General features: G+C 40.5%; 1 protein-coding gene across 3 annotated transcripts in view; it reads right to left on the reverse strand.

The window, feature by feature from the left end:
* The window catches only part of TMEM117 (transmembrane protein 117), a 497,242-nt gene that overhangs the window by 474,034 nt on the left and 4,608 nt on the right, over positions 1-18,600 (reverse strand). For 2 of the 3 annotated variants that reach the window (XM_086713605.1, XM_086713606.1), the window contains exon 2: positions 12,009-12,313. In XM_086713605.1, coding sequence (XP_086569731.1) covers positions 12,009-12,285 — 277 coding nt within the window. In that variant the 5' untranslated portion in view covers positions 12,286-12,313. Of the gene's footprint in view, positions 1-12,008; positions 12,314-18,600 lie in introns of those variants that run through there. The other variant, XM_025930316.2, reaches the window with a different exon arrangement.

The following is an 18,600-nucleotide window of genomic DNA, read 5'->3' on the forward strand; positions in this document are numbered from 1 at the left end:
TGTTCTGTTTTGTTCACAAAAGTCTTATGCACTTTTGCAACATAAAATTTAAAAAAGAGGGACATGCTCCATGGCTTCCAATGGTTTTCAGAATAAGTTTTAAGCTCCTGAACCTGAAATGCAAGACCCTCCACAATTTGCCCTGAAGCTTCCCTTTCCAACCTCCTGTAAACCCCAATCTGCCATGGCAGGAAAACTACCCCGCTCCACTCTCCCACAAAACCAGCTGTCCTTTCCTTCCCCACAACTGTATGCCTGACATTTCTCCAGCCTGGAATGCCCTCCTCCCTCCAGTGGAATTCTCCTGGGGCCACAAGGCACAGCTCAGGTTCGGACCCAAGAATTACTGCAGAAACAGTAATGAGACCCAGACTTCTTAGGGGATGGTGAGTTCGTCATTATTAGAGGTACTCAGAGACTGGCTGAAAACATACCAAGGAAGCTCTCACCAAATCCACTCACCCTGGGATTCTAGAGTTCCCATGAACTCCTCCTATAAGGTTTTTACTTGACCATTTCTATTGGGAATGACTTCTTTCCCCCTTCAGAATAGGCTCCTCATCCTGCTTACATGGCAATTATCATATGCTGACATCAGAATCCTATTACAGCTGTATTTTCCTATGTCTGTGTCTGATCTCCTTCACTCACCACAACCTCCTGAAAGATAAGTCTCGTGGCACCTGGCACCATCCCTTCAAATGATGGGTACTCAACATGTTTATCAGTGATGATACTAAAAACATGGAGCATTTCAAACAGGAATAAATTGGGAAAACATAAAAGAGAAATGGGATAGGTCATGAAGCAGCAAGAAACACTGCTTTGTATTCTTTCAAGGGATGGTCAGTCAGGTGTGGCCGCAGAGGGTACACGGAAGAGGGACAGGAACACACTTATTACACTCGGTCCTAGAGAGAGTCACCGCATGCCCCAAGGGGGCCACATGGGGGAAAGAAGACATGGAGGGTCAAGGGAGCAGGCTTAACCAAGCAGGTGGGGAGCTAAGAGAGTAAGGACAGGGGGCAAGTGTCATTATTTGGGTCAGGAGTACAATAACAAAGGTCCAAGAGGATTTCATGGGTGTGTCTAAATGTCACTAGGTCACAGTGGCGGAAGGCAAGAAGGGGGACTTGTGGCAGAGGCCAGCCTTATCACACTGGTGCACCTGATCACCTGGGCAAGGTGCTCACAGCCAGTTTGTAGGAAAATACGAAGTTTAAAAATTTACAATGCAAATACTAACTTCCCTGGGCTACTGCGACTTGCTCCCTCAGGTGTCTGTGTGAATTTGCTTGTCTACTCTTAGCTGGTCTATCCATTTCAATGGGTCTGTCCTCAAGGAAATGCAAAGTATCTTAACAAGCATGGACTAGTCAAGGGAAATCTTGATGTGTAATCACATTCCTCTTGAATCCGGGAAGAAGAATAGCCCAGCACCGAAAGGGAGATCACCGATGGCGCCAAGGACAGGCAGCCCTGTGCTGACATCTTCTGGGTCAGCAGCAATAACAGGCTTTGTCCTGGAACTGGACAACTGCTTGCAGGGTCAACAAAATGACTTTCTTCACCCAGAAGAGAGGGCTAGTCAGGCAGGAGATGGTGCCAGAAAAAATCCCTGAACACAGACAAAGTGGAGCGAAGCCATAGGGAGTGGCCTAGCTCAACTCAGTCCTGAGGCAGACTGCTGAGTCCTGAGGCTCGCCTCAGTCCTGAGGCTCGCCTGCTGCCGGTTTGCCATCTGGGATGCCTGAAAAGGCGCCTGTCGGAATCAGAAGGCTTCAGTTTATGTTCCAATTTTACTGCTGGCTATTGCTGTGACCTTGGAGCCAGGCAAATCAACCCTGTGCATTTCTGTTTTTCCATCAACAGTAAGTCAGGGCCACAGCCATGATAAAAACACAAACCCAAACAACAGAGAATTGCTTTGAGCACCACTGATACTCAAAATCCAATACGCAGCTTAAAGGCCACTGCTGGAAATAGCGGGTTTTTCCTCTGGAGAGGCTCTGTGTCTGACTCCCTGTGAACCCCTAGGTCTTCTAATGGCCTTCCTTTCCCTCCTTCTACCCAGAATTCTGCACAGCTACCGTATCAGAACATTCTCCCACCTACCAACTCTTACCCTTTGGACCTAGATCTCCCAATGAAGGCAATTATTAATATCCTTGTTAGTTCATCATACCTCCCAAGTAGCATAAGACTTTAACCCAGTGAGAGTATCTTCAAGAAATAATCCAGTGTTAGGAATTCATAAAAGAGAAAAGAAATCAAAGCAGGGAATACTTTTATTCATCAGTGTCCTCTCAAATCATACTCCTCTCCCACCTAGGATTGTTGACCCTATTATTTGAACCATAATCAATTCCTATCAAGGTGGTTTTAAATGAATCAAGTGATCAAGCACTCTTCACTTTCAACGTTACCATAGTTTAACCAGCCATCAAGTTCCACCCAGGCTACTTCTATTTCATTAATCAGTGACGTGGTTTCTCTCAGCACTCTGTGCATGGCTCTGCGTGCTTCAATTCCATTGGATAGTTGCTTCCATAAGAAAGTTCTACCTTTACCTCCCATACGTGGGAAATGAGAAGAGGAAGAGGAGGCAATGATTGGACCTGGTAAGGAAAAGGTGCCTTGGCCTCTGATGATTCATCTATCAAGCACAATAAAAAGTATCCAGAAGGGTACCTGGTTAATAATTGCTTAATTACAGTGCTCTGAGTTAGTTTTAGTAAGTCCTTGAGGGTATCCTTTCACAGTGTTTGCATCCTCTATCCTATGGGAACTAGAGCAGCCAGGCAATCCTAGCACACTAAGAGCTGCAGCTGATTGCCCTTTAGTGCTAATGGACCACGATGACTGTGGCTGCAAACTAACGAAGGGGTGGGAGGAAATGGCCAGAGACCTGGGATTTGCAGCCTCATCTTCCTTTCCTGCTCTATAAGGACATTAAAGCAGCATAAGTTTTTTGTAAAGGGCTACCAAGTTCACTCTCAGACACCAAATTTACCTGGGAAGAGAGTGTTCCTTGGGGATTATTTTAATGCTAAATATCAATCCTTTCCCAGCCTACCTTTCTGAGCGTCTCCTATCAAAAACTTTGCTTTTTCTTCTTCTTCTTTCATTATTTTTCGCAAGCACTGGGGTAACATTTTTCTCTCACTTGAATTCTGTGGTTACTTCTAACCAAAATTATTTTACTCCACAAAAAAGAATTACATGTTCACAACTGAGGCGTAAGAAAAATGAAGATTTTTGGCATTCGGCATACATTGGTTGAGAAGGTGGTAATAAACATTTAAATGACTATCATGAGTATCAAATTCAGTACTTTGAGAAGATAAAGCTTAAAATGATAGATACTCTAAGTAGCAGTCAGCTCTGTATACAACATTTGTTCAAGTAATTCCGCCAAAATGAAGCCCCTATTTGAGAGTACAATACTTAAAATAATCAACTGCTGACAAGCACCCTCAGAAGTAATAAATATGCATTTTCGTAATGTCTTATCAACTATCAGGATAAACTTGAGGGTCATTTATACTATTTAGGTATTCATATCTCCAATTAACACAAAAAAGAGTATACCATACTCACACCATTACATTAAAATAATGCTTTTCCTTCCTAAACGTATCATTATAAATCTGTTTCTTCACGTTTTGATGCTCCTGTATCACCATGACTATCTTGCCCATACTTTCCGGGACATCTGAAATGTTTTCTATTTTGAAATGATAAAATCATATGCATAGCTCAAACACAAAGGAAAGAATTTCAGACTGGACTTAAAGCTAAGACAATAGAAAACAAACAAGCATTTAGCTTTATTAAACTCATGAGATGACAGAACATTGTTGAGATACTTGGTATTTTATGGAAAACTGCTTTTTTGTTAAAAGAGAAGAAAAAATCATGGAATTTGTCTTCTCAAATTTCTGGATGTATTGAGAACATTCTATTCAGAACTTCCTATTTGAAACTAAAACAGACCTAGGTAAAAGGAAATAGCAAACTCCTTAATATTTCACAGAATATAAACACAAGAAAAATACACTTTCAACACACATTCTTCTTTTAGAGATGTCTAGATCTCAGTCAAGCCCCTGTCTCTCTTTTTTTTAATGACTGGCTTCTAAAAACATCATGATTTCTATGCAGCTGGATGGATATCTTTGAGAAATCAAACATGTCTACAAAATGTTACTTATACTCAAGTGTAGGTCCATTATCCAGTTTCTGTAATTCTGAAATCCCAAGACTCTGATCTTTATAACTGAATTGTTGGCAAGACATGACCAAACCTGAATTCACTCAGTAGCAAAGCCTAGTCCGAACTGAATTGAGGCTGTTTACAATCTTTACTCACACTACTTCATGTGAATAAGTATATAATCCAGCTATGGTTATGCCAATGTGTTTGATAGCAGAGTATGTCCTCAGCCCTGTAGGGCGAGCTCTCAACTACAGGCACATGCACTGAATTCTGAAACACATTTGGCCTCAAAGTTTAGATAAGAAATGGTGTGTCTGGATTCAGTTCAGTAAACCCATACTGTGCTGTTCTGAGCACTATTCAAGATAAATGGTCCATTGTCTGTGTTCTCATTACCTAAACCCACCATTTACTAAACTCATTATCCTCTCTAACTGGATTCTCCTACTGACTGACTTCTTCTCTTTTTTTTTTTAATAAAATGATCACTCCCTTAGTCACTCACCCAATCTCCTAGTTACCTGTAACTTCACTCTTACTCTCACCTCCTCATATCCCATCAATGGGTGAAGTTCCATAAGGTTCCACGTGTCCCCATCTTGCTGCCCATTGTCCCAGCCCTATTCATGAGTGGCCTGAATGGCTGCAAGAGGCTCCAAAAATATTTTCCTTCTTCCCTTTCTACTCCCCTCACCTGCCCTTCTCTGATTCCCACTAGATTCTGCTTCATTCTGATTCATGAGAATCTTGTCATCGTCTCCCATCTTGTTCAAATATTTTTTTGATTCAAATACCACAATGGAAGAGATAAAGGGCACCTAAAGACCAAAGAAAGAATATGGACTCAGCCTGCCTTTGTAACACCTCCTGCTCTTTCTTAATGCAAACTTTTCACTCCCTTCAAAATGAGCACAACTTCCTCAGTTTTTCCCAACTCTAAAAAAAACTAAGTTGTTTTCATCTCTTCGGCTGACATCATCTACCCCATGACCTGAAATCTGTAATGAATTCTTTGCATCAGATCTGACTATTTTCATCCCACTCGTGCTTCAAACTGAACTCAGATCCCACGCTGGCAGCAAAGCTTTCTTTCACCTTCCCAGCCCACCCGCATCTCCTCTTGAATTCCCATAGCACCTACAGTCTGGACTATTCATTTGATACTTGATATGCACTTCCTTGTATTATCAGAGTAATTAATTTTTCATGCATATGTATCCTCTCTCTTTAACCAGATTTTAAATTCCTTGAGAGCAGAGACCACGTCTCATATTTTATGAATGAACAAATGAATACCCTTCTCGAGCTTACAATAAAAAGGTAACAATGGCAAAGACAACATGTGAAAGACCAATGAACATTAATTTATTCATTCAAATTTATCAAATATTAGTACGTTCCAGGCATTGTGTTAGGCACTGAGGATTAAATGACAAGCAACTCGACCTAATCCCTGCCTCTGTGAGGCTTGTGGCATAGCTAGGAAACCAGACATTAATGAAACAATTATGCAAATAACTATATACGCAAATATGTATGCTTTAAAAAAGGAGCTGTGCAATATTAACAGGTTCAGAATCAGTTTCATATCCTATCCCTGTCAACTCATTCTGAGTCAGCCTGCCCTCCACCCATGTTAAGAAGAAAACTACAACTAACAGAGACTCTTTGTACGTTAGAAAACAAAAGGAAAAGAGGGAAGACAAATAGCAGGAGTAGTCTGTTTGAAAAGGACATTTGTCACAATCTTGATGTCCTAAGATTCATCCTTGGATCAGAAGGCAGTATTTAAACCCTGATCACTCTGCCCTCCACAGACTTACTGTCAGAGTATAAAAAAGCACAGAGCTGCTCTCATTCTTAAAAGTTACACTCTTGGGGTGCCTGGGTGGCTCAGTCAGTTAAGCAACCGACTTTGGCTCAGGTCATGATCTCATGGTTCGTGGGTTCGGGCCCCACGTCGGGCTCTGTGCTGACAGCTCAGAGCCTACAGCCTGCTTCAGATTCTGTGTCTCCCTCTCTCTCTGCCCCTCCCCTGCTCGTGCTCTGTCTCTCTGTGTCTCTCAAAAAATAATAAATGTTAAAAAAAAGTTACACTCTAAACTTTTATGAAAGTTTGATTTAAGATACAAGAATGTGAAATCCATTTATGCCTTTGCCACTTCACTACTCAGTGCCTCCCGTACAAACCAATGTAAAAAGAAAATTGTTTACCAGAACTTAGGGCAAGGAAATTCCAAAATTTAGTGCAAAGATTCCCCTGTGAAACTTGCAATGTTCATCATTTCTGGTATCCAAGCTATATAATATATCACATTTCCCCTTTCGCCCAGGCTCCAAGAAAGCTCAAAACCAACAAGGTAACAAAACTCACAAAACTGAAAGATATTTAATTCTCTTCTTTTCTGTGGCCTTCATTTTCTATTCCTATTGTATTAAGCATATATGTTTTGGAAAAGCATTTCAATTCTGTCTTGGAATAAAAATGATTTCTTGAATAAGCTTATATCTTATATATAATAAGCCTTATCATCAGAAATACAAGTCTTATCATCAGAAACCTTTGGATTTCTCTATTCATGGATTTCTCCAATGTATAATGTGTAATTCTCCAAAAGGCTAGGATGCATCACGCTTGTTTTTTAAACAGTGGAATCATCCACTGTTTAACAATGGAATCGTCCACTCCATTCTGTTAGACAGTATTTCGACAGAATTCAATTCTCATAAATCCAAATATAATACTCACCTCAACAAGATTCAATGTTAAATCTAAAGAAGCTTTTCTGAAACGTATCAATTCTCATTTCCCCTGTGCTCCTACATTATTTTCCACATTTGGGAAATTTGGGATCTGTGACCAGTCTGAAATCATAAAATTTAGTGCTGATAATGCAGGAAACCCAGCTCTCTCGTGTTATTCCAACCATACAGCAAAGGTGAGAGGTGAGCAACTTAAAATGCATTTAATCATTTGTGTCTCTGATAACGTGCAATTTCCAACTTGCGTCACCATTTTGGTTTGGGACAATTCCCATTACAAATTATAAATCAGGAGGAGGCTTCATGCTGTTAATTAAATAGCCACAAAATTATAATCTTTATACCTCATAAAAATAAAATTCATAACCAACAAACTACATTAAATTATGTACTCAGAGAATTATCACTCTTCCTCATGCATGCTTTAAATTGGTCATATGGTATTGTCCTCTTGGAGACTACTAACAAGAGATATTCCATAATAAAATAAGTGAGGGAAGACTCACAAGTTAATGAAATGAAAGGAATACTGGCATTCTATCGATATTCTTATTTGGCATTTCATAAGAGGATTAACAACAACAAAAAACTTTAACTGATGGCACAAAAGAATTTGGATTATCTTGTAAACCATTCCAATTTCTGTAACAAGAATTTCTGTGCTTGCCATTACCAATCCCACTCGTCCCTACATACACACTATCATCATCACCACCACCTACCACAAGCTTGCATCTGCAAACTGTTAAAGGTTTAAATATGGCCTCTTAAAAAAATGGATTATGTATAAATGCTAGTTATCTGGGAACCAGGAGGGAAACAATGATCACATTCCGAGCCAATAAGAACAATGCTTGTGCTGGGTTACATTTTGGATTCTTTTCAGTAATGCTGCGTGGCTGTCAGTTCCAGAGCACCCTGCTGTACTTGCTGTTGCAAGAAGACACAAATGGGAGCTGGAGGGAAGACAATATCTGACAGGAGGGAGTCAGAGAAAGTGTCGCACAGATCATGCTTAAACTTGGATGTAAAGGAAAAAGAGAAATCAACCAAGTTAATAAGAAGGGGATGAGCATGATGCCCAAGGGCGGGGTGGGGGAGGGCGCACAGGCAAAGGCACAGAAGCATGAGAAAACGCAGCAGATTGGAGAACCTGCAGATAATTCAGTACAATGTGGAATGTCAGGAGGCCAGATTTGAAGTCAGGCAGGGTAGATCATCAAGAGCTTCGGATATCAATCAAAGGAGTTTAGATTTTATTTTGTAGGTAATAGGAGCCATCTAGCCATGTAGAAAAATTATTCCAGTAGAAAATTTCAGAATTAACTGGAGAAGGGCAGAACTATTAGGAGCAAATGATTACCATTTTGGTTTTGTTTTTTTTAATTTTTTAAATGTTTATTCCTTTTTGAGAGAGAGAGAGAGAGAGAGAGAGCACGAGTAGGGCAGGGGCAGAGAGAGAGGGAGACACAAAATCCAAAGCAGGTTCCAGGCTCTGAGCTGTCAGCACAGAGCCCGATGTGGGGCTCAAATCCACAGACCACAAGATCATGATCTGAGCCGAAGCTGGATGCTTAACTGACTGAGCCACCCAGGTGTGCAAATAATTACCATTTTGTGAATGAAGGAAGAAATAATGGCAGTAAAGAGAGATGCAGAAAGATAGAAGGAGAAGACAAGTTTGGAGTTCATTCAAAAATTCAATCAGGAGTCCAGTTATCTTTCCACTTATCACCAAGATGTGCCAAAGGTTATCATTCCTTCTCTAATATCCCATATAATTTCATAAGGTTTTAGTAAGAAAAAAAAAGAAATTGCCAAATAGAAGTGATAAAGCTAACTACATTAGAAAATCTTTCCTATAGTAAGCAAAAACAAAAAAAAATTGGGGCACATTTTCGCACTATCTCAAAATAATTTGTACTCAACATAACACCCGAAATCTAGAGTGATTTTTCAGGGCTAAAGTACTTATATCAACAGGAGAATTAAAAAGGAAGCCATTACTGTTACATGATTTTAGTATAAAACACAAGATCTTATAACAAAATAACTTAACAAAATGTAGAAACTACAGAACCAAATGATCTTCCCTTATTATTAATACTATGACCCTGACTGTATGATTCTCAGTCAATCTCAATACAGGTAGATACCTTTTCTCCAAACTGGATATTTTGTCTAAGTTTGCCTTCCCTTTCTACGCAGAGAAAATTTCCTGAACAAATTATAAACACACCAAGACACTGTTTGTAACAGACATCTATGGTTTTGTCTCCCAGCACTCCTCACCCATTTTTGGAAACTGACCCTCTCCCACTTACCCCCCCACCCTTAACCTCTTCTATCCCTGTGAATGTTATGCATAGCACCATGCTTGTTCAATGTGTGGTCGATGGCCCAACTAACACCCCGTTCCTAGATACCCTCTCTGTCATGACCTGTCTCTGTACTTTACCTTCGCTCTCATAAAGGCCACGCCCTAGCTGGAAATCACCACTAAAGACTGGCTGTACTTCTGTTACAACATGGCATCTCACCACACCCATAAACCCCTTTCCCTCTTCTTACTTCCATTTCATCTGTTCAGTTTCACCCAATCTTCCAGCTTCTGTCCACTCCTCCCAGACTAGCAATCTTCCTTACCTCCTTTCCATGACCAGCCAGACCCCTGTTAATCAAAACAATAACTTTTTTATTAGAACCTTCCATTTATTTCCCATCCTTTGTTTCCAATACAGCAAGCCTGAGCAGTCCCCACCCAGATGAATCACTCTCAAATTCTGTTCCAGGTGACTGAGCTCTCATAAAGAAAAATGCTTAGCAGTTCAGATCGATGTCATTCCAGTTCATAATGGCTAACCCCAACAGCCCTCCGTGATCATCAGTAATGCTTCTGTTTGTTCCTAGGCAGGTGATAGCTACATTCCCTAGGGTCGCTGTTCCAAACCTTAACCACTTTCTTAAACCTCCTGCATCATCCAATCATTCCACCTTTATCTTTATTTATTTTTTTTTATCTTTAGCTCTTCCTTGTTCATAGTCAAACAGAGATCATCAGGTGGTAGGCCACTTACCTCTCTACTCCCCCACCCCAATGGACCTATCAGAATATCAAACTTTATCTCTCTCATGAAAATTTCTGAGGAACTAGAGTCTCTCTTCCTGTCCCCACTAAGGCCATTATTTCTACCTGTGTCCTAAGTCACAAAGCAAAGAAGCTTTCAGAGTTGCTCTCCTCCTCTGTCTTTATCTTCACTTCAGCCTAGCTCTTTCCCCCAAAATGACAAGCAGATCAATTAATCTCACTCCTCAAAACCAGCACCACCCACTGCCACGCCCAACACAATCTTTCCATGGTCCTTCTTCCATTTTTAGCTACTTCCTGTCTCCTTTCATTTCCTCACCAAACTTCTTGAAACTATGTACATATATAATAAACATAAAATATGTACCTTTTATAAATGTATGTAATAGAAACAGAGGACAAGGGGCGCCTGGGTGGCGCAGTCGGTTAAGCGTCCGACTTCAGCCAGGTCACGATCTCGCGGTCCGGGAGTTCGAGCCCCGCGTCAGGCTCTGGGCTGATGGCTCAGAGCCTGGAGCCTGTTTCCGATTCTGTGTCTCCCTCTCTCTCTGCCCCTCCCCCGTTCATGCTCTGTCTCTCTCTGTCCCAAAAATAAAAATAAACGTTGAAAAAAAAATTTTAAAAAAAGAAACAGAGGACAATAGTTTAAGGAGTAGAGATTGCAAAGAATATAGAATTAATACTATGTGTGTGTGTATCTATGTTTCAATTTGTTTTTTCCTGAAACAATTGCCATCTGTTTCTAGCCAAACTTCTAGATTAAAAATACCTACAATGTGTCACCTATGATCTTATAATTACTAAATTCAATGTTTTATTACCAAGTTCTCTTACTAACTGGCCCAGCAGCATTTAAAACTTTCTTTTCCCAGTAACACTTATCACCTCTTTGCATAGTACATTAATTTGTTTTCTGTCTTTCTCCCTCCTACAGGATGTAAATTGTTATAAGGGCACAGTCCCTACTTTTTTGATTCACTCTCTAGAATAGTTCCTGGTATGTAATCAGTGATCAATGAGTATTTGTTGGATAAATATCACCCAACTCCTGACCAAAATCAATTAGGCAAAAGGTGGAAAACACACCCAAACTGGGTCAACATCAGGCTCTTTTCTGAGAGTTTAAACTTAGGACCAAGAGAGTCAGGTCAGTCTCTCTGAGTAGATATAAAGTGATCTTTAATGTGAACACAGAATAAAATAGATATGTTAGAGAAATTGTCACAAAGAATATCCTGACAGAATTCAAGCCCCTGGTTTCATTTATCCCAATTACCAAAATGAATTTTATCCTTGATCTTTGAGAAACAGCTCAGTACCCTTATAGTAAATTACCTTTTTTTTTAGCTTGAACTATTTTAGTGTTTTTTTCTTTGTCTATTGCTTACTATCAAAGGATTCTGTGCTAATATACTGTTCTGTGTTTGAACAGGCTCAAAAATAAACATCCTCAAGCCAATGTTCAAAATAAAAACAAAAAAGGAAAGAAAAATGGTAAAAAAGTTAGAGTTGCCATTCTTATTTTCAGAATGAATAATATATGTAAATATATGAGCAATGGTTAAGCTACTTTAATGAACTCATGGTATGACATGAAGGCAAACTCTTCATGATAACATACTTAGGTACTGTTTATGGGAAAAGAGCTATTTTCATGTCTTCTCTAAAAAGATTACACACACATTAATTTAGGCTCTAAAGCCGTTTTTTGAAATTAAGTTTAGGACTACTTTTACCTCATGTTAATTTTCCTGAGGCCACAGGAAAGTACACCACTGGGCAAAGAGCAGCAGAAGAACCCAGCTCCAACAGCTCACAGCAAATTAAGGCTAGAGGGAAAACTAAAATGCATCCTAAACTGGCATTTAGAAATAACAGGGCTCTATCTTGAAGAATAGAATTCAGTCATTATCAACCTTACATTTCACGGGTACTTACCAAACAAACGCTGATGGAACAGAAATTTGCCAGCTATTAGTCCTATGAGAATGGCAAGTAGCCATAGAAGCACCTTCAGGATCCTCCAGCCAACTCCTCTAGGGTATTTATTTGTTACAAATGAAAAACAGTTTCCAACAACAATAACATTGGCTTCTGTTTGGCTATGAGAAACTGGGTCCTCGGCAAATATTAAGAAGTTAAAGAAGATCACCAAGTAAGCCACGATCAAGCGAGACCAGGGATGCTGGAAATAATAACGAAAGTCTTTACCCATCCTTCAAAACTTCAATTCCGCTGTTTACCTGTGTAAGAAAAGATACATAGGGTTAGAGCAGGAGAACACATAGTCTCTCTTCCTATTATCTGTTCTGATTCATAACAGCTCGATAAACAGGTATTTAGAAAAGATGCTACCAGGGGCTCCTGGGTGGCTCAGTGGGTTAAACGTCCAACTCCTGATTTCAGCTCAGGTCGTGATCTCACAGTTAATGAGATCAAGCCCCGCATCAGGCTCTGTGCTGACAGTAAAGCCGGCTTCAGATTCTGTGTCTCCCGCTATCTCTGCCCCTCCCCAGCTTGCTCTCTCACTCTCTCTCTTTCTCTGTCAAAAAATAAATAAACATTAAAAAAAATTTTTTTTAAAGATGCTACCTGTTCCTCTCATGGTCCCAAGTCATGTCTGAGATTGAGGAAAGTAAATATTGTCCCTTCGCTGGCATCTAACCATACCTCTGACCACATGGGAGATGTGGAAAAGAAGAATAAAAGAGCAGGGGGAGAAGAGACATGAGAGGGCAGAAGAAGATTGTCCAAAATCGGGGTGGGGTGATGACTGAGATGACCTGTAGAGGTCACCCCAGGAGGAAATGCAGGGCAAAAACACAACACAATGCTTTTCCTCTTTTAGATTACTATTTTTAGGTTACAATCACAATATAGAGTCGTTTAAAAAATGAAAGCAATGTAGAAGCAAACTGAGCACATAGGAACAAAAAATAAACATCTTCCTCTGCCCCAATCCCTCTCCTCAGCATGATCCCTTAATAATCTGTACTCTCAGACCTTTTCCTATATGTTGTGTATGGACTTTTATACAAAGGTTCATAGACTAGTTGTCAAATAATTTCAACACAGAATAAGTCTTATGAAATAGCTGAGTCTATAGTACAGTAGTGAGTTACATGCAGGAGGGACTGGACAGTTCTGCTTGTGGGAAGTGAGGAAAAAGGGGAAGACTGCACAGAGGACAAACCCAAGTTCAGGGCTGAAGGATTAGTAGGAATTTTTCCCCAGTGGAGAAGGCAAGAATGCTCAATCTAGGCATTTGGAAAGGCACAGAGGCATTGCAAAATACATACTATGCCTCTATCTGTGGGTCCTAACCTCAAGGTGCATTGAGAGTAAAGAGCTTTCTTAAAACTCTTTTGTGCAGATCCCACTTCCAAAATCTTGCTCACCTCCTCCTTTCTCTTTGGGAGGCAGCCTGCCTATAAAGAACACAAGCCTACATTAGATTCACCAAGGCTGTGACTGGTTGTTATTAAATCTATCCAATTGTGGGATGCAGTTTTGGTGAACCCATTTGGTGCTCAGACTAAGCTATATCTCTATGATTTCAGCAACAAAGCTGAATAAAAGCTGAGATCAAAGCATAACAATAAAACTGAATAAAAGCTGAGATCAAAACATAACAATAAAGGTAGTAATGTCACTGAAATCTGCCAATTCTTTTCTCTCCTTTCTCAATTTGTTTAGAACTGGGAGAAAAAAGGGACCCTTACAAAGCCTACAGCATATGACATCCAGGCTCTGTGTTGGATGTCTACATGCATCATTAAATTATTTTTATCATAACAACCTTCTGAAATACCGTCATTATCATTCCCATCACCTCATTTTACAGGGAGGGAACTGAGGCTCACACAGATTATGTAACTGGCCCAAAGTCAGCCAGCAGAGCTCTTATCTGAGCCTCTGAAGTCAACTGTAGAGCCAAATCACCCAGTCAGTTCCAGGCATTTCCCCTGCCTTAGAAAGACACAGGGCCCAGCCCCAGGGATGTCATCCCTTGAATGCTTTCTGGAGACACATTCTTCTCCAGAGATGATTATATTAACTCTATAGAGTATACTTCTATACCCAGGCAAAAAATATATAAGTGGAAGAATCCTTCACAAATCCTGAGCACTTTGGTAAATTGATAAATTTCCCATTGACAAATATTCTCATTTCCACATGACTAAAAGCACAAAGATCAAGCCACAAGCCTGAAGTAACTCTAAGTCAATGGAAGACCTGAGAATAGGATCCCAGGCTCCCAAGTCCTGTCCAACACTCTGGGGTGATGGATATCAATCAAACCCACAATCTAAGTTAATGAAGACTTGTCTTAACTATTTCAGAAAAGCAATGTAAACACACAAAAGGACTGGAAATATAACTCAGTAAAACAGATAGTCTCTGTGCCTTCTAAGCAATTTCAAGTCCCTCGTGATCTTTGTGAATACTCTGAAATGTCTGTTCCCAGGGGCTGCGGCTCAGACAACTTAGAAATGGCGACTGCACAAGGATTTTTTTCTCTTTTTATGTTTATTTTTGAGACAGCATGAGCAGGGAAGAGACAGAGAGAGAGGGAGACACAGAATCCCAAGCAGACTCCAGGCTCCGAGCTGCCAGCACAGAGTCCAACCCAGGGCTCAAATTCACGAACTGCAAGATCATGACCTGAGTGGAAGTAGGATGCTTAACCGACTGAGCTACCCAGGCACCCCAAGATTTTGTTTTCTAATGTGAAGTTCATCACCCAGTAAGTATAGCAGTAGTTGGTTATCACATGAAAGAGAGCAAAGTGGTGAAGAACAAAAATGAGCATCATGCATTTTCATGATACTCAGTATGCAAGGATGCCAGAATGAGTTGTCAATTCAATTTCATGCAATGTTTTTAGAAATGTCCAAAGACCGCTATCACGAGTGACTACATAGAAATCATCTCAAGGCCAATGAGTCTTGAAGCAGGACTCACTCCTACATGCCCATCAGAACAGGGCATGAGTAACATCTATGAAGTTAAACAGGTTTCTAGGTTGCTTCTCTTACCAATGCAGAATTCTCCTGTAGTTGCCCCACCACCTCCTTTCCCCCCACCCACATACAAGCAAGGCAGCAGGATTCAGAACACTGAATACATAGGATCTTGATTGCTTATTGAATAAATGCTTTGTGAAGGGTTAGCATATACTTATTTTATCATTGTTGTTTTTAACTTTAGAATCTTGTTTAGTGAGCTATGTAATGTCCACGTGCCCAAACTGAATTAGAACATTCAAAAAAGTTGGGAGACAGCTGTTCCTCTCCAGTACTTATATTATTTCAAGACAGAGAACTGTAGAGTTGAGCAACAATCCTGTACTTGTTGACCTGAACTCCCACAGGCATGCTATGAATGGTACCATCACCCCCAGGTTACACGTAAACAAAGATCAGAGTGGTTGCTGCCTATCCACATCCAGGAAGTGGAAGAGCCAGCATCTGAATCCAAATCCATTCCTAGCCCTTGATCTAATATATCATAAAGCTGGAAGTGTTTCTTCCAATAAATATTTCCCATCAGGTCTGCAGGCTAGTCTTTATTTCCACAAACAGATTCAGTGACTCACAGACCAGCGGAATTACTGGTCTATTTTATGCTAAACATGGCTGATATTTATTCTTGTTTCATATGCCAAAGCTGAAGTGAGGTCTTCCAGGGGGTCCCAAATTTCAAAACCTACATAATAACTTGAATGAAACTTCTACTTATTCCCACTTCCTGACTTCATCCACAAGGTCACCCAAAGCTTGCCTAGTCATCTCAGCCCTAGGTACCAGGCATGCAAAGCACCAAAACTGTTTTCACTTCTGTAGTTCACATAAAGCAATATGATCATTCAGTGACTCTAGTGCTAATAATCCAGGATTGAAATGGTTCAAACTGACTATGCTACACAGTATTCATAGTCAACAAACCCTTTTAATTTCTTTAAACTCAATTCTGCCACCAAAGCTGAGCTTTTATCTTAAATAAATGTGATCTATCTTAGGTCTTAGTATATTATAGTAAAACTATCAATTTATGTGTTTGTCTCCCTCACTGGGTCATAAGATCCTCAGTGAAGGGCTGTTCACTTCCAGGGCACAGCACGGGGACGGGCTCAAAGTGGGCAATCGATGGACATCTACTAGATGGGGAGGGGTGATCGGTACACTTAGAAAGAGAAGCCTCCTTATTGTTCAGGCAAGATGAGGAGACACAGCAACCTGCCATTACCTTTCACTAACAAAAAAAAGGAGAAAAAAAGCACTGGAACCCAAAAATTGCCACGCTGACTCACCACTGATCCCACCCAACAACATCTCATTTTACACAGATTCTGCATTATCATCATTATCACTAGGCTAACATTGAGTACTTAACCATATACCAGGACACTATGCTAATGAGCTTTACAAATTTTATTTAAATTGCACAGCAGCCCAATGAAGAAAATACTCTTATTTTCACAAATTTGAACCTGAGACCTACGAATCTGTAATTTGTACCAAATAACAGAATGGGTCTGGGCCAAAACCAGGATACAAATCCAAGCCACTTGTCATTAACGCTCTACACCAAGCCTTCCCACGTAAAGGAAAAAATTCCAAAATCTTACCCATTACGTGTTGGTTAGGAAGTTTCTGATAACGAATCTGTGTGATATAAAAGATTCACAGTACTTCTAGGATGAATGAGTCTACTCATACTATTCCAGCGGACCTGGCTAGCATGATCAGAAAGAATCGGGGTCACGTAACTGACTACAGGATTGCTTGAATTTTGTTCTTCTCTGAGCATCAAGTGTAAGTAGTTGAGTTGATCTGCTTGTTCTTTTGCAATGCATCACTGATGCTCATTCTGTGATTTTCCAACTATGCCTAAAAAGAACACATCTCTGAGAGCTAGATTAATCCACACCATTCACTTCCCTCTTGTAAGTAATGACATGATTAGGTAGATGTCACTACCAATATCTTAGAAGCCTCTGCTTTTCCACATTATAGCAGTGATTGAAGAAGTTGGTTGGCTACAGGCTGGAACTTTACACTCTGATAATCCACAGGCCTCCAGTCATGGTTTCCAGCTCTAGATGGACTAATATTTATCATAGATATTAGGAATCCTATACATCTTACTACAAGTATTGTATTTCGGCTAATCTAAAGGCAAAGAATGAAGGGGTATTCAAAGGAAAAATGGGAAAGAGGTAAGGATACTCAAGTTGGGAGGGCACTGAACAAAGGCAGAGAAGAGACTTTCTTCTTCATCTGTAGGAGGTGCATCTGGAGTTCTGTGTGGCTGGAGCACAGAGTGCTTGAGGGCATCTTGTGAGAGGCAAGGATAATTTGGGGCCAATTCAAGGAACATAGGCAAAAGTGTTGTTGTGTATTTTACTGAATAGAGACCAGAGAATGAAAAGTTTCAGAACTGAAAAGTAATATAACTGACTAGAGCAGAATTTGGGAGAGAATTCTCTGTCAGCTTAGATCATGAAAACTTGGTATGAGGCATAATGAAAGTGGGGAAAATAAGTTTATAGGCAACTTCAACAGTTTAAGTAAAAGATAATCAGGTCATGGACTACAACAAAATAGATCCCCCAAGAATCGTTGTAATAATCTGACTGAACCAGAGTACCCTGCCTCCATCACTTATTAGAGTCTTTACGAATAAAGGCAAACACTGAAGGAGGGTGAATTTCATTTTTCTCAGAAGGGACCCTGGCTCAGGCAACAGTTCTTACATAATAACAAGTCTGATTAAGATGGAGGACACCCTTGGGGCACCTGGCAGGGGCACCTGGGTGGCTCAGTCGGTTAAGCGTCCGACTTTGGCTCAGTTCATGATCTCACTGTTCATGAGTTCGAGCCCAGTGTCAGGCTCTGTGCTGACAGCTCAGAGCCTGAAGCCTGCTTCAGATTCTCCCTCTCTCTCTGTCCCTCCCCTGCTCATGTTCTCTCTCTCTCTCTCTCTCTCTCTCTCTCTCAAAAATAAACATTAAAAATTTTTTTAAAAAGATGGAGTTTACCCTTACATTTTTAAAAATTGGGCGCCTGGGTAGCTTACTCGATTGGGCATCTGACTTCAACGCAGGTCATGATCTCACGGTTTGTGAGTTCGAGCCCTGAGTCAGGCTCTGTGCTGACAACTCAGAGACTGGAGCCTGAGACACAGATTCTGTGTCTCCCTCTCTCTCTACCCGTCCCCTGCTTGTACTCAGCCTCTCTCTGTCTCTCAAAAACAAATAAACATTATTTTATTCAAAAAAAAATTTTTTTTAAGTTATGGATGCATCTGGAAAAGTCCTTGATGAATTAATGCTCTACAAAAGACACTACTACTGGCCAGGTAGAGTACACTGAGTGCACAGCCCCGCGAATACAGGTCTCGGCATCTAGTAACACCTAACCAGGTAACGTGCACAGGGCACTTCCATTGTGAAGGGCACTGGTCTAAAATAAAAAAAGAATCTCTCCAAGTTTTTTGAAGCTCCTTAGCATTTATGTCTGAAAAT

Source organism: Puma concolor, chromosome B4 (assembly GCF_028749965.1).
Source record: "Puma concolor isolate L17-30 chromosome B4, mPumCon1.1.hap2, whole genome shotgun sequence".
NCBI lineage: Eukaryota > Metazoa > Chordata > Mammalia > Carnivora > Felidae > Puma > Puma concolor.